The following is a 17,418-nucleotide window of genomic DNA, read 5'->3' on the forward strand; positions in this document are numbered from 1 at the left end:
TCATGTTTGAGGAAGACAGTGGTCACAGTCTAACAGTTGAGATTAAAATGGAAATTGACAATTTAAAAATACTGTAAAGTCAGTCTTTACTGGTAGAGTACTTGCACTTGCAGGGAGAGGTAGCTTTACTCAGTGACAACTAAGTTGTTCTTGCAGTATTATAGGTTCTGTTGATACTTGGGGAGAATTTCAGATTTTATTTCTCCCCCTTCCCCCTGTGATGTGTTTAAAGAAGGAGTGAGATGCACACACAAAGCTGTCACATGGGAGCAAGTTCCTACAGGTTTGGTAATTTTGAGTAGTTCTCACAGTAATTGTGTACAATCCTCTGCTATTAACAAGCTGTTGTCATTCTTACTATTCTTTCTACAACAGCTATACTAAAAACCAGACCTGTTTTGACTTCTCCTATGTACACTAATTACTTGATAAACCGTTGATATCAATATGGTAATACTGAAAACCAATTTATAATTTTTTTTAAATCCTACATCATCAGTATTTCTCAGTCCTTTGCATTAGCAAACTTTACAGCATAGTCAATTTACATAAATGCTTTTCTTACAAAACTATTGGTTTTCCAGTGTCTCGCCCATGTAAAATATAGTTACATTTGGGCTTTTTCTTCTCAAGAATCCACATACCTTTTCTTGCATTTAGGAAAATCATGATTTCCACCTCTAACCATCGAAGTTTTACCCATAACTTACCAGAATTCAAGCTTGATTCCTGCATTGTGTGCTCATGTTTTCAGTCCTACTTGTGCTCCCTATCACCTCTCTTTCCATGGAAGTAACTCAGCATATCTTGGGATTTAGAGGAAAGATCTCCTATACCATACAGCTGAGTCTTGATACTGCACTAATATAGTCAGTGAGAAAAGAATAGATCTATAAGATGTTACATTAATGAGAACTCTAGTTTTGAGATACTATGCCTGTCGTAGCAAAATTTAACATTTTTTCCAGTACAAAAGCTGCTCCTTACTGAACTACCAGCAGATGGCACATACACCCAACCACAGCACAAGCCAGAACTTCACAACCCATTCCTCAACAGGCTTTACGTATAGCAGCCTACAGCATCACATTTCCATCAGATGACTTTTAAATAAAAGTTGAAAGGGGTTAGATTTAAAGTTACTGATTTTACTAACTAAAACTGAAAGTCTTAATTGTCCAAATCATCCTCTTCTCCATTATGATCCCACATGTTTTATTTTTCCAAGCTTGTAATTCCCTAGAGTTTTTAATCATCAGAAATAGTCACATGTAAAGTCAGTCTTAAATATAAAAATACAGGCATGTTTGATTCCACTCTGTTAGTGCTGGTGAGAAGAGAGCTCTTAATTTACTCTGAATACCATATCAGAAAACTGCTGGAGTTCATAAAAATTCTTGAGACTTGATAAGAAGTGGTATCTTCAATCAGATCATTCAGAAGACTGGAATAAGGTCAAATATTCCACTTCTGGATAAAAACACTGCTATGACCACATGGCATTTTGCGAATACCTTTGGGAACACTGACTCAATTATTAAAAATTACTGTAGTGGAAATGTGTTCCCAATGCAGGACTCAGCCGTTCTTTATTGCTGATGATACGACACACATCTCATTGCAAAACCCAGCCCCGTAGGCTGAAGAAAATAATTACTGATTCTAGAGTTACCATGCAGAATTTAAAGTGTTACAGTTTTCCTTTTTAACTCATTATAGGTCATCCATCTTCTCTGCAGGAAAACTAAAAAATAAAGGACCTTTACTTATTAATACCAAAACATTCTTTATTCCATGTTTCAGTAAAAGCAAGTAAATTCCTTGGTTGTTGCCTATTTCCATCCCATAAGAAATGGCTCTTAATTTTTGTGGAAAGTTCCCACTATTGATTCAACTGCTCTGGAGAAAAATCACTCAAACCTGCTCTAAGGTGGTAATGAATCACAAGAGAAGCCAAAATAATGACAATGGAATTCAGTTCAAGTATTTTTTTATATATAATGACATTGAACTGGATTTTATTACCTTTTAGTATTTCGTCTTCCATTGGAAAACACAGCACCAAAACTTCTGGCATATTTAAAGTGAACTACGTTCCACCATGCAATATGGCAAAATTGTCCTTAAGAGACTGAAATTTTACTTCTTGTCTAGACTGACATACCTTACTCAGAAAGTGGGACTTGTGCTGGGAAAGGGGCACTTGATAACATTTGTTTAAAGATTTGGCAGTGACACTTCCAAGCTAAAATGACAATTTAGCATTCATCTGTACTTATTTGTACTTACCTAGATTTCTGGGACTCCAAGACCAAGAGCAGAGCACAAAGCAGTCAAATCCCATGGAAGAATATAAACCACAAATTAAGACTTACTACATGAAAGGTAGAGTTGCTGTCCTTTCTCAAAATCAGCGTCTGAGATTCTTCATCAGCATGCACTGTCAGCTTTTACTATCTGTCTTTATTAATGAAGACTAAGGATTTTATTAATGAAGTGTTCTGAAATGGTATTGAAATAGTGAACACACTACAATATTGAACAGCTACAGCCCCACTTGCCAAAGACAGTAATTATCCAACAACTGCCAAATCTGTTCAACTTCTGAAAGGCAGAACTGATGTAAGTCAGAAACTTTTACTTCAAGACACGAGAGCATTTCTGTAAGAGGTCATGTTGTTCAGGCCCTCCCAGCTCAGTGGTAACAACCCCAGGAAGAGATGAGGGCCAAGAGCTGCGGGATCTTTGTCTTTACACAGTCACATCTCCAGCATATTGGTAGTCCAGGTATTATGGGCATACTGAGGGTCAGGCAGAGCAGTGAATGAATAAAGCAGACTCAATGTGCACTCATGCAGTCTGCAGCCCCATTTCCTGGCAAAGTCTAGGAATCCCACAGGCAAAAAGAAGAAAACAATTCAAGTAACATTAGCAGAGAAATTCATACTGCTCTTTTGAGCATGGCATGTGGGACAAGTCACAATGGCAAGTGCAGAAATATCCCAGTGTCTGTTCATGACAATTCCTCCTCAAATGGCAGGATAACCACCGTGACAGCATGGGCCAGAACCAATGCCACTGCCACACTTTCAGGCAACAGTGAGTAAAGATGCACATGCACATGTTTACAAGTGAAAGAGATACCACCGTGTCTTTGACTCCCCCCAGAGATCTTAAGACATCCTCTTTTCAAAATCCTTTATGTGATAGTTCCCTGCATTTCCTGAAAGGATGATGACACTGATGACACTCTCTTCTCGGATGAGGTGACACTGATGACAACAGGGCAAGACTATTTTGAGGAAAAACACTATTTCCAATTAGTGAATATTAGAGTATTCAGACATTGTAATGTATTTCAAATACTTTTAACATATCAAGACACAAACCTATTATAATGCTTTTCTAACCCCAAAAGTAATTCTGTAGGTTAAAATGTAAAGTTACCCTACCAGCAAAAAGGGGTTTTTAATAAACAGGAAGGAAGGAAGGAAGGAGGAAGGAAAATGAAGCTTCTTTGACAGAGGGATGCTGATGATTATTGCATTACTTTTCTAATTCAGTACACCACAAATAATTTCCGTAACTACTGTCTTATAACCACTCAAATGGTCTAACAGTCATAAGCTAAAGTAAATATGGAACAAGACATGAAACAAAGCCTGTATCTACAATTATATCAAAACAAGCTCGTTCATTTGGTGTCAATGCCAGTTTCTTTTAAAACAAAGAGACAACACGCTTATAAGAAAAGCAAACATTTACTTCAAATTGCAGTATAGGCTTTTCAATCACAGAAAAAGAAAAGAAAAACAGTGATCCGACAGCGGTCACATCCTGTGCAAAAAAAACCAAATTTGGGATACAAAAAAACTGTAGCACAAGGTACTTGAGCCGCTTACACATTGCAGGATAAAGTAAATAAATACAGTAGCTAGAATATGGCACTCTTGTGACAGACTCTATACCCAGTGGAATGCCTCTGAAATATTTTTATCCTTGTATTAGTAGCAAAGTCCCACCACCATAAAAGTAGAATAGTACAATGCTTTAAATAAAAACAAACTAAAATATTTATATCTAAGAGAAGGATTTTACACAGTTATATCTTTTAAGTGCAGAAAATGGGACTTGGGCTTAGATGTTTCTTTAAATTAACCCCTGGCCCCTCCCCCCCCCCAATACCATTCAATCTTAAAAGTAAATTTATGTTTGAGGAAAAATGTTACCAAAGTTGCATAATTTCTTTTGTTACTTCCACAGCTGGAAGTTAAATTCTAAACAGTCTTGAAACATGAAGTTCATCATTAGCCAGTGAAACAAAGGACTTGTCAAAAGCCCTCAGGATTTCTTTATCCTTCAGATATTGTTTTGCTTTCTCCAACATCTTTAGACAGCAATCGCTAAGTTTGCAAACACAAGAATGCAATATGCATCATACATCAAGAAAGGACGAAGCTGATGAAGAAGAACTTCCACGTTTCTGGATCTTTTCCTTGCTTCTTTCAAACTTCTTTATTAGCTCAGTCACTATGCACACAGAGGAAGTGAGTCCCAGAAGAAACAGTAAATCTAGAAGAGATAATTAGCCTTCTTTAAAATTGCTATTTAAGGCTGAGGGGACACTTACAGAAGAACAAGACTCACAAGACTTTCAAATTTTCTCCCAGTCATTGGGAAAGTTCAGAAGAAATGAAGCAAGATTCAGTTTTGTGCAGGATCAGAAGATTAACATGCATAGTTTATGCACAAACCATAAGTACAGGCAAGATATTAAAAGTTTTTAAAGTATTTCATAACTTTATTTTCAGCCACATAATTAACTTAATCCTGAAAAAAGAATATTAATATAATCAGAAATTTTGTGCTACAATAAATACATGTATTTCATTACAATCATTCAACTTCAGAAAACCACAAAAGTAATAAATCTAAGTCTTAATGAGGCCAATAGCATTATGTATCTACAGCTTTTTTAAATCCTCGTGTTTATTTACCCTATGACAATGCAATCGATATTAAAGGATCAGAATTCCTAAATAAGGTGTTTATATTCAGAGAAAAAACTTACAAAACAGCTAAATTAATACTGCTCAAAAACCTACAAAGTCAGTAATTCTCTGCCTGCAACAAAATTCATATTAAAAACCCCCAAATAAATAAGCACCTAAAAATTTAAGAACACACTGAGCAGTTGTGTACCATATGCATTTAAATCATGGTTCCCAAAGAAAACATCTAAAAGCATTAAAAAACCAAAAAACAAACCAATGAAACAAACAAAACCCAAAAAAACCCCTACCCACAAAACAAAAAGTATCAGCAGGCTTTGTATTCCTGTTGTACTCAAACAGCCAGAAAATGCTCTTACAGAATCACCACCCAACACATTTACAAATTAATCCCTAATGCACAGTTTTGAAAAGGGAACTGTTCTTACCCAAGACACTCAGGCTCTCTGTTTGGAAAACCTTCTGAAGTGGAGGAAAGTAAATGACCAATAACTGCCCCATTATAGATCCGAGGACAGCATAGCAGAACATTTTGTTACTGCAAAGTCCAATCTCAAACACAGATTTTGTCTGTAAAAAAAATAATACATTACACCGTACATGTAATCTTAATTATGTAGACAAGAAACTACAATTTCTTTTCATAGTCTTTTAGAAAAATGTAAAATACTACTGTTGACCTCTTAGATAATCCAGAACAAGTTCTTGAACAGGCTAATTGCATTTTCTCCCTGATAAATAGAGTACAAGTCTTGTCTTCATAGTCAACAACTTGCATATTGAGCTCACTTTTCCACAAGTACAGTTTATCAGAAAAAGGTTCCCCCTACACTTTTCCGTATCAGAAATAGACAGCAAATTAGACTAAATGTAGTAATGTATACTATCACAAAATTTCAGACTTGTTTCCTTAAAACAAAAAAATACACAGATGATAAAATACAGAAAAGTTTCAGAAATTTTCCTTGGACTTTGGGTTTAGGATTACAAAATATAAAAGCTAAGGCCTTCAAGAAATTTCACATTCTGGTAAGGTTGCTAAACTGACAGAATTTCCAGGAAGAGAAAAAAACAACGAAGTGTACACAGCAATACAAAGGACCATCACACTTCAGCTCTTAGTAACAGCTTTCTTGCTTTTGTCAGGACACCACCACGTAAACAAATTAAGTAATCTATCTTATCTGTAATTTAAGAAATCCTACCCAGTAAATACATGAAACTCTGAGCTTAATAGCAGATGTGAAGTGAATCTGCAGGGAAACACTTGAAACAAACACAGCAAGGTCTTCCCTCAAAGAAAACTCTTGATTGTTGTGTTAATACTGTGTAAATGGACAATATGAATCACTTACCTGAGATCTAGAACTCAAAGCATTGAACATATCAAAAAATACGAAACAGGTGAAAGTCATGGTTGTATCTCGAGGTGTTATTACATTGTCTCTTAACTGCCAACAAAAGAAAATGAAATGGCTTTAGCATGCTTTAAACACTCCACAATTAAACCAAGTCAAGTAAACAAAATTACTACAATAATTTTACAACAAGTTTTACTAGCTAGGAAATGAAAGCAGAAGTAACTTACTTACCCCAAGCTGATTTATTAAATCATACAGCAAATGTTACACACCTGTAACTTATAACAATTTGTAATTCCAAGCTATGATTAAATGACACCTCCTGAGCAACATTTATGCAAGCACATGGAATACCAGGAATTCTATGATGCACTACCAAATGTTCAAACAACATTTTTCTCTACTGGGAAAACAAAGTCAAATGGCTGTTTCATAATAATCTAGCTAGCAGATTTGCATAATTACTTTCTATGGGCCAAAGTTTCCAAAGTAGATTTGGAACCTGTGAAAGTCCATGTAAAAATAGAGATAGGGGAGAAAACTGTATTTCTCATTTCAACAACTATTTTGAAAATCTTCCTCTCTACTATGCTAGTATTAAATAAGCATGGCCAAAACTCACAACTAATTTCATATTAATTCTGAATTCCAACTGCTGGTATAAAAAGGATTTCTTTTAAATTAGGTTGTTACTGCTCTAAGTTTTGCACTTTTGTCATACCTCTCTCCAGAAGACAAACAGTGTTCCACAGACAATAATTATTGATGAAACCAGTATTTTAACAATCAGGTTTTTGGTCAGAATGCTGTCCTTCAGATTTCTTGGAGGTTTTCGAATAATGTCTTTATCCACAGGCTCCACCCCAAGGCTTAGAATTAGAAGAACATTTTACATTTTTATCATCATAAAAGTAATTCACTGCTTCTAATTTAAGGATTCGATTTCCTGAGTTGAAAAAAAGAGGATTTAATTCTAGTTCCTCACCATTTCTCCCTCCACCATCTACTTGCACAGAAGAGGATCAGAGGAAGAACCCAGAGGGAAGCCAGAACCCTGCATGCAAGTTTCATGGGCATATCCATGGATTTTTAGGTAACCTTGCTGCCCCCGTATCATTAAATACTAAAGCAAACTAAATAGAATTAACTCAGAACCATACTCAAACATTGAAATTCACAGAGAAAGTTTGCTATTTCAGAAACATTTCACTGAAGTTTAACACTTAACAGTGTCCTTTATGAGCAACCATTGTCCTTATTGAAATAAAAGGACTATAGAACCCAATGGAGTTAAAAGTAAATACTTACCTTTGAGCTGGAGGTCCATCCATAATAATATTGATCCATAAGATCTGCATGGCATTGAGAGGATTAGGAAAGTTCATTAATGTAGCCAGTGAGATTAAAGTCAGTGCTGCTATACTCCTGTTGAAAGAATCCATTTTTGCAACTGTCAGCATGGAACGTTTCTAAAGATCCACTGATAACTGCTTTGTAATCAACACTTCAACTGTTTAAGAGTAGATACAGATTTTGAGAGTGTGAATCGTGACCGATGCAAGTCGAACTTTAAGGTAGAGCATGAAATCCTTTAGAATACTCATTCTGACATAGTCCATATTTAAAACAGCATTGTTCTGGCAATAAAAAGGCAGCAAATTTGCATTTAAAAACCTCCCAAGCTTTTAGGCAACATTTCAGAATTATCACCCACCATCACTTAATACATTTTTTATGGGGAACTGGGTCCTATGCTTTTCTTGTGCCAAAAGCAAAACTTCTAAATATGGTTTTGAAAAACAAATTGCTTTTCCACTTCTGATGTAAATAAACTCACTGTGCACCTGTCACTGGTTTGCATGGTCAGTCAAAGCAAGGTACTACTCAAGCTCCCTAAAAATACCTACAACCACTCCTCATTACTAGCAAGATGAGAAGCCAGGCTAAAGACTGAAAAACAGATTAGCTGGCTGCAAGCTCGGCATTAGAAACCTCTGTAAACAAGTATGCACTAATTGCTTTCAGTGCACAATTAAGTGGTTTCATAACCAAGAAGAAGAGAGCAAGCTTATAATAATTCCAAATTTAGCACTGTACTGAACCTTATTATGCTCTCCCTGCAAAGAGGGACAGAAAAAACCAAAGGGTGAGTGATTCATCAAAAACCTGAGGCCGCCATTCCCAAGGCTAACAGGCAAGCACACTTTCCTAGAATATCTACACTGAGTTATTTTTCAGCAGCAGATTTCTAGTCTAGTCTTATACCAGTGCAGGACACTTGGTGAGACTGAAAGTATATGCCACTTCTTACAGTGTTTATGCAAGTAAACAAGTTGGTCTTTCCCGGGTTTTGTTCTGTTGGGAGTTTTTGTTGAGAATTTTGTTTTGTTTTGGGGTGGTTTTGGGTGCTATTTGTTGTTTGTAGGTTGGGGGTTTTTTGGGTTTGTTTTATTTGAGATTTTAAGGTTTGTTTTTTTTTTTTTTTTAATTTCTGCAAAATTCAGACCACTCTGAAATGTCATGAAGGCTTCAAAAAAGTACATGAACAACATGGTGAAGAGAAAAACTATGTCCCTGAATCCAGATCCAATAAGATAAACTCACAAAAATTTTGAAACTAAGGCTTAATAAACTCTTGTCTTCTTGTCTTACATACACATTATAGCTAGCACATGAATCCTGATATGAAAGAAAAGGAAGTCAGCTTCATACAGCTAAGTCATTCCACAAACCAGTACATGGATTTCAGAAAAACTAACCTCCTGATTCCCTGGTCTTCTCCATTTGAATACATGTTCTGGTTAAGGAGAGACCGACTACAAGCTTCCCATTTAAATAGGGACCCAAATGCTGTTTCTCTCTATCCTTTCAGTAATTAACTTTACGCATCTTAACAGGAAGAACCGTGACCAGGTTACATGTCTGTTTACCGCACTATCTTCTGGGTCTTTGAAAACAAAACAAGCCACCAAACGCAAAACAATGAAAACTCAAAAGCACAGTAAATCAGCATCCTACTTGAAATTTACAGTATTAACATTAATTTATGCATCTGCTTCATGCTTTGATTCATTCACAAGAAACTTCTGATACTGACGGCTTTTCAAACTTACGTGCTCAGTTGAAATCTAACAAAATTTTTTATGTTATTATAAATTCCTTTACCCTCTTCAATTGCAGACCTGCAATTAAAAACAAAGATAATGTTACTAGACAAATGAATCCACTGCCAAGAAAAACTTAAAACAAACCAAAAAAGCTATTCATTTAAGCAGCAATCAAAATAGCAAGAAACAAATGGAGTTGAGATTCTTTTCACTTTGGCAGTCATTGTTTTTCAACTTGACTGTGAGAACCCAAACTATTCTGTGATTGTGAATAACCACAAGTTATTTTTTCAGGTGCTTAACTTTCAAAATGCAATGTTATTAGTAAAATCTCTTTATTCAAAATTCACCACCATCCTTGATAAGAGCTTCTGATTCAAGCCAGATAATAAACAAAAACCACAAAAACCAAAAAGCCAACAAACCCCACATGCACACACTCCTAAAAAACACAGAAATACAGCACGACTTTAGAAGACCATGTATTCTTCCTATACAAGCATGAAATATGTACAGACCATCTTCACAACCCCTAGCAAGTGTAACAACTTGCCTATCCATTATCACAATTACTGCAGTGAGAAAGGATTTTCTAATACCCAAATCAAGCCTACTTTCCTGCAAATAAAACTAGTTTCTTTCTTCCATTCCCCCAACAACTAAAGAGCATTCTTTCTGTAACTTAAACAATTAAAAGGGTGGGGAGGAGATGTAAAACTATGGAAGTTCATACTTCTTTTTTTCCTTAGCATTCACCTCTTCTCTCTCTCCTATTGAGAGCTTTCCGGATGAAGTGAGAAAAATGGAATAAAGCATTCCAGCAAAAGCCTCACCAAGTCCACGTAAAGTACTTACTACAAATGTCCTTCCTATCTACTCTCCTGACTATGTTAAAATGATTCCCTTCTCTGTTTTGTTTTTGCACAGCAGCACATTTCTGTTGGCTCTATTAGTGTGACAACCTCAGATCATCCTGTGACATACTGCTGCGTAGGTAGATTTTCTTATACTGTACTTCTTCATTTCACTTCTTCCCCAGGATTAAGTGTTATACTTTGGAACAGAACTGTTCTGAGATTGATGCATAATTTCAAAATGAAGGCTATTTCACCAGACAGCAGTTCAGCTCTGTCAACAATCAGTACCTTCAAAAGTCAGATGAATTAAAGTCAAAATAGGGTAAGTTTACCTAAGCTCTTTTTGAAATACACCAACCAAAAAAATGAACAAGTACAAACAGCTGGTTACCAGAAGCTAATAACCTATTTTCACCTGTGACATCTAAATAATTTGTATTTTTTTCCTTTTCTGAAACCACCACATTTAAGAGTTGAAAACAAATGGAGAGATACGTAATTTTTTTAAATCTTGAGTGGAAGGCTTTGTCATTTTTTCATCAGTTTTATACTTCTGAAGTAAGAAATTGAATGAAATCTACTAATTGCTAATAGACTCACAGTTTCACCTCAGTTATGTTTCCAAATATGCTAATACTCCTGACTGAGCAGAAAACTCTCTTACAGCTGCTACACTTACAAGTTCAGGGAACTTCTATTGGTTTTAACCCAGGCAACATCTCATAAAAGCTATATAGTACAAGATATGTACATAAAGGCCACCTACATTATTGTCTGAAAATCATCATCCACGAGGATCATATCTGCTGCCTCTTTACAAACATCTGTTCCAGTTTGTCCCATTGCTACACCAATATCTGCAGCCTTCAGAGCAACAGCATCATTCACTCCATCTCCTGTCATAGCTACTACGGCACCATTATTTTGCAGGGACTAAAGAGAGGGAAAAGAACTTAAATCAGGGATTGAAACAACCCATCCTATAAAATTACTCTAGATACAAGGTTTGTGTCACTGCTCCCCCTCCCCCATTTCTTATAATTGCACTGTAATCTCCTAAAGAAAAAAGCAGCTGGTTCTGTTCTAAATAATTTTTATATAAGATTTTGGGTTAAACTTCAGTTGGTATATTCAGAAAGCCTAAATTTTAAAGCTAGGGTATATAAAATCTGCCTTTAGGGGAAAGAAAAAAACTCAAGAGAAAGACAAAAGATATTGTATTTACATATTACCATTATCACCTTCTTCTAAGTCCTGCATGCATCCCTATGGTCTCAGTGTTTTGACTTTTCCTTATCATTACTTTTCTGATTGTTCCGATCTGTACACTGAGTATGTCCCTCTGCTACCTTCTTTTGTTAACTTCTGAATAGAGGCACTGCCACAGACATGGCTTGAAATTCATTCCCTTTTATCTCATTTTACAAGTATCAGAAATAGTGTCCTTTCAAGTTCCTAGTCAATTCAACTGCAACGTGACAAAATCTCAATCCCCAGCTCCCTACATAGAAGAAAGCACAATGTTACCTACCTATTCCTTGTGGGCACTACGCATTTTTCTAGGTAATATTTTCAATTATACTTCACCGTCAAATCAGATGCATTTCTGACTTCATCTTGACACACTGTAGCACGTTATAGTTTATGTAAAGGCAGCACAGACAATACCCATAGCAACAGCCCAGCGTTTGAGCCTCTATGAGACGTACCTTTATAATTTTCAATTTATGTCGAGGACTGGCTCTGTAGAAAACTGCAACCTATTAGAAGAACAACGAAGCAGTGATGAAAACTTCAGAAATGTAAAGAATTGTACTGGATTCTATTAAGGTAGAGGTTAAAAAATAGTAACAAAGGCCAACTGTATTCTTGTCAGCTCTTAAGACGAAGCACCAGCGAGCTGTGTTTTTGATTGAGCAAAATCATTAATTCCAGAGAAGTTTCAAAGTGTGTTCTGGTAAACAAAGTTAGTGTTACTTATTTCAAGATAGAATATGCAATTTAAAAGCCTTCTAAAATAATGAAGCAACTGAGGTATAATGGCTTGCTGCTGACCTTCCTGACTAAATTCATGCAGGCAATTGCCATGCTGACTCTACAATCAACATCCTTTGCCCTTGTCAGCACTAGTGACAAGTTACTCAAGATATTTCAATTTTACTAGTTTATGTAGCATATTATTAGCAAAGTTTTAAAGCTAATTAAAAATTCTGACTTGGAAGGACCAATTTTCAGATTTTTCTTGGTCTCTGGACTTCTCTGTAAATTGAAATTTGAGCACATGGAATTTAATTTTCCATAATTTCCACACAGTTAGCATTTTTCCTTTTCAAGAAGCCTCGCAAAAAGCTAGAGTTCTCAACAATCACTTTAGACTGTATACAGCTATTAATCTTATTGGTTGATTTTAATTAATTCCTAATAAGATTTTAAGCAAACATCTAGAAAAGCAACCGGGTCCCAGGACAAACACGTGTAAGTAAATTTGTATCTATTTCAGCCCTTAAGAACAAGTAATACCAAATAAACCAAAAATTACTATCTGCTACACAATTCTTTCTTTTTCTCAGTTTCTGCAAGTCACTAAGAAAAGACAGAAAGCTGACATGAACATTTCTTGGTTGCAAATATTGGCTTTTGGCTTGCTTACACCAGGCTCAGGTATGCTGCAGTCTAATTTTGCAGTCCTTGGCAAACAGAGCAGCATTTCGATGCATGGATTTTGCAACATAGTTAAACCTGAAATTCCATTGCATTTGATTATGTCTTCACATTTATAACTTTGACACTGGTTAATCCATTTAGTTATTTAATAACAAAAAAGTATTAAGCAGTAACTTAATAAATAGACCCTTTCAAAATTCCCAACCAGTGACCTCCAATCGATTAAAATCATTAAAAACACAGACAAGTCCTCTTACAAATTACAAAACAATGGACTGTCTGAACATGCAGACTCTAAGATTATATAAATCAACTGAGTTGCTCAGAAATAAAATGGCCTAATAATACAAAAAGGTGATGTTGACTGAGAGGTGGCAAAATGAAAGTTAAAGGTAAAAGCCAAACTGAACCATTAAAAGAGACAGAAGTAATAAACTCCCTAAAAAGATAATTGCCTAAGTCAAAAGAAATAGATTTTCATATTGGTCATATGTCAGACCAAAAGACAGTGATTAGAAGAATATTATTTGTATCTAAGAAATTGCATTTTAGCTTGCAACAGAAAAAAAAGCAATTCTCAGTATGTAAATGTATCCTTTACCACATTTCAGTAAGTAGTACATCAAAACAAACCTTTGGTGTTATTTGAGAAAGCTGCTGAATATCCAAATCATCTATCTCTTCTCCAGAGATTGCCTGTGAATTTTTGGAATACAATCCTAGTCGACTAGCTGTAAAAAAGTAATAAAAAAAACTTACTATAATAATTTACCCTTTTAAGACATTAAGTACCCAATCATTTTTTTTAATCCTAATATTTTCTGCAGCATTTCAGATTTGAAATACCTGGAGCAGAACATCTTATTACATTATTGATTTAGCATGTTGGAGTAAATTATCTGAACTCTTGAGTAACAAAAACATGCTACAAAGTCTATCCTAATCAGATATTTATTTGCTTAGTCTTTTTAGGTCTAAAGGTCTGTAGTTGATTCTGTCAGGTGTCATATAAACAAATAGAGGGGTTCAGTCCTCTCAAAGAATTTACAGTTCAAAAATAACATGCCACAAAATGAAAAATAACATGAGGGAGACAAGGGGAAAAAAACCCTCTGATAAAATACGCTGAGTTTGGGGGTATACTTTTCATGTGCACATTCAACTGTTCATTATCCTGTTTGTAGAGAACTCATATTCCAGCTAAAGTGCTTGTACTTTAATGTATTATTTTTTAAAAAGAAGTAGTTTGTTTAAATATTTATTAATAATATTTAAGCTGCAAACTTAACTTGTACGGACAAAACTGGACAGCACTGAAGTGCCACACATCATTACTTCTTGTCACTGGTTATTTTAGTTTATCCCTGTTGTCATGAGACGGGCATCCAGAGCTGAGGGTAGGGAGGGTGGTGGTGGTGATGTAACAGTAAGAATCAGAAATCAAGCATATATAATAAGAAAAGACCATGAAAAAATACAGTTTCAAACAGCTGAAGTCATATATTAATCAAATTAGGAAAACTACTATTCAAGCTGAAGCCAAAGTATCACTTCAGGCTAGGGTCCTGGGTTTTTTGGGTCTTTTTCCCTGCTAATTCCACTGTGGCATACATTAACCCAAAATACAGAACTCACAAACGATAGAGATTTAATACCCACACTTCATAACAACTAGCTAAGCAGAAAACAAGAAAATATGAAAGGAAATCAACTATTCATACCAATGGCAACTGCAGTTTCCTGTGAATCTCCAGTAACCATTTTTATTGCAACTCCTGAGGTGATAAGTGTAGTAACAGCTTCTTTCACACCCGTCCGTGGAGGATCGATTATTCCCACAAGCCCCAGAAAAGTCAGCTGTCCTAACTCAGGACCAGAAGCTAAGGCCAAAACTTTAAGAAGACAAAGAAATAAACATGTTAAGATTTGAAATTAACATTTACATCAGCATTTAGAACAACTGTTGCAAACTAACAGGCCAGCATAAAGCAAAGAGCTGGAATTGATATTTTCCTTTTTTTAAACCTTGGTAGTAGCAATGCTGAGCATTAATAGCCTACCTATGTACACTCTTGTCTTCTAAAGAATTTCATACCAAACAGTCATATTCCAGCTTTTAAAGATAACTTTCCTATTTATTCTCATCTGAAAGTGTTTATACTTTCACTGTGTGGAAAGAGAACCACATCTAGCTTTGTGATTTCTCTGTACATTTCTTTTATGCAAGAGGATGAAACGGAGGATCAGTTAATGTATTTATTTTCTGCTTTGGGTTTTTTTTTTCCTTTTGAGAGGCAGATTTCATTGAGTACGTGCTGAATATTTTCTGGAATGTCTTTTAAAGTATGATTCTTAATTCGAATATATTTAAATGTTATTAGAATTGCAAGGAAAAAACAAGTTTGCTTTGTTCACAACATTATCCTTCATTTTTTTGTTTGAGAGACAGAACAAATGACTGTTCAAATAAAACAGCAAAGAGATACCACTCCTAGCACATCCTCTCAGCTTCGAATTATTTGCATCTTAGGAATTTCCTGAGCCACAGAGTACCCCTCCCTTAAAAAAAAAAAATTTAAAACAATTAAAAAGTTGTCCATGGACTTAACAGCTTAGAGGTCTCTTTACAAAGGCCAAAGAAAGCCAGTCATGTATAATCCTGGCCCATAATCAACTCCTGTCAATCATCTTGTGGAAAATATTTTGTTTCATCTAAAATTCTACACAGGTTGTTAACACAGAAGATAATTCTAAGGGCATCTCCTGGCCTGCAATCAGTTGTGCTAGCCTAACTCATGAAGGTGGCAGGAGGCAAAGTAATGGACAAATAAACACATTCACATTAAAAAAAAAACCCCACAAGCATCTATAATAAGGTATGGAAGTTAAGTAGCAATGTACTGTTCAGTTGTGGTCACATGCAAGAGATGACAGGAAGCAACAGTGCCCTTTCTCACCCTGTGCAGTTTAATCATGTTATTATGCAGCACTAAAAGCTAAACAACACAGTGGCACTTACTGAACAAAAAAACCCAACCAACCAACCAACAAAAAAGATCCTATTGTTTTGGGTTGCTCTTGTTTGGTGGTGGTGGTGGTTTGGGTTCTTTTTTTAACAACAATCAGTGCCATTTAAATGAAATTGTTATTTTGAGAGACGGAACAGCCTTACCCCTAAGTCCCGCAGAACCCATAGACATCTTCTCTTGCTGGTATTGCTCTCTCTGCTGCTGCACCAGAGGTAGGCTCTGTCCCTTACAGTTATACGATGTACAGTACCTAATGACTTGCTCATAAGCACCTTTCATAAAGCAAACCTCAGGTTTGTCCTAAGAGAAAAAAGAGCTGTTGTGTGCACGTGTGTGTATGCGTAAGTGCACACACACAAGTACATACACATGGACACGTAAGAATGACAGATGTGTACTTCTGTTAAGAATCTTAACAGAACCTGAGAGCATAACGCAAATCAAACTTACACTTCTAAACATAAAAATCTCTTCTTTTGAGCATTTCTAGACTGTACATTCAACAGTGGTAAAGTCAACAGAGCAAAGCTAATAATCAATATCTCATTTCAGTAGACATCAGACACACACACTGCAAGTCACAGTTCACAGACTAAAGAGGCCATGCAAAGGACAGAAATTCAACCTATAGAGGACATTAGACCTAAAGGACCTTAAGCTCATCGTCAGACCAGCTGCACAGGTCATTAAACAACCCCTCCATCCTTGTACAAGGTCTAATAACTCTAATATTTTCTAGATAGCCATCTAGCCTTGATATGATGATATCACAGGACTTAAGAGTCCACCCACCTACCTCAAACATTTAACTCCAATTCTAAATCAACTCATTCCTTCCCATCCCTCCCCTTCCATTAAGAACTGCTACCTCAGCTCAATTTCCACTCACTGATCACTCATCTTCTCTACAGTTGAACTAAAAAACTCTTTTTTTAATATATCTATTTTCTTCCTGTGAAGTTATTTATATGCAGTCAAGTTACTTCAATCTTTCATGATAGGCTTAAGTGATGAGAGTTCAGTTTCTAAATCCACTGTGTTTTCTTAGTCTTCAAATAATTTATGCTCCCTTTAAATCTATTATCAATTTTCCACCATTCTTTTAAAATTTCTGATTCAAAAACACAGACACAGTAAGTCTTTTCATGGTTTAAAATCTTATACCAATTTCTGCTCACCATTCTTTACACAGACATTGATAATAAACAATATAACCCATATAGCTAAAAAGAGACAAATGCTTTCTTTCCAAAGCAAAGATTTTACTGTGATACTGGAACACCATAAGCAAGCCTGGTTTTGGTCCGAAGTACTAGAAGATTTTTCATAAACCCAATATAGAAGATTTTTCATAAATCCAATGTGTTGTTGCACATGTTGTCTCGAAC

General features: G+C 35.7%; 1 protein-coding gene across 9 annotated transcripts in view; it reads right to left on the bottom strand.

Moving 5' to 3' along the window:
• Positions 1 to 3,742: 3,742 nt before the first annotated feature.
• ATP2C1 (ATPase secretory pathway Ca2+ transporting 1) overlaps positions 3,743 to 17,418 on the bottom strand; it is a 62,042-nt gene continuing 48,366 nt past the window's right edge. For 8 of the 9 annotated variants that reach the window (XM_010398860.3, XM_039549809.1, XM_039549808.1 and 5 more), the window contains 11 exons: positions 16,174 to 16,330; positions 14,723 to 14,893; positions 13,635 to 13,732; positions 12,047 to 12,097; positions 11,104 to 11,270; positions 9,487 to 9,555; positions 7,682 to 7,798; positions 7,095 to 7,242; positions 6,368 to 6,463; positions 5,441 to 5,582; positions 4,370 to 4,572 (listed from right to left, as the gene is read on the bottom strand). In XM_010398860.3, the coding sequence (XP_010397162.1) occupies positions 4,436 to 4,572; positions 5,441 to 5,582; positions 6,368 to 6,463; positions 7,095 to 7,242; positions 7,682 to 7,798; positions 9,487 to 9,555; positions 11,104 to 11,270; positions 12,047 to 12,097; positions 13,635 to 13,732; positions 14,723 to 14,893; positions 16,174 to 16,330 (1,353 nt within the window). In that variant the 3' untranslated portion in view covers positions 4,370 to 4,435. Of the gene's footprint in view, positions 4,573 to 5,440; positions 5,583 to 6,367; positions 6,464 to 7,094; positions 7,243 to 7,681; positions 7,799 to 9,486; positions 9,556 to 11,103; positions 11,271 to 12,046; positions 12,098 to 13,634; positions 13,733 to 14,722; positions 14,894 to 16,173; positions 16,331 to 17,418 lie in introns of all 9 variants that reach the window. The other variant, XM_010398859.2, reaches the window with a different exon arrangement.

The sequence above is a fragment of the Corvus cornix genome, chromosome 2 (assembly GCF_000738735.6).
Source record: "Corvus cornix cornix isolate S_Up_H32 chromosome 2, ASM73873v5, whole genome shotgun sequence".
Taxonomy (NCBI): domain Eukaryota; kingdom Metazoa; phylum Chordata; class Aves; order Passeriformes; family Corvidae; genus Corvus; species Corvus cornix.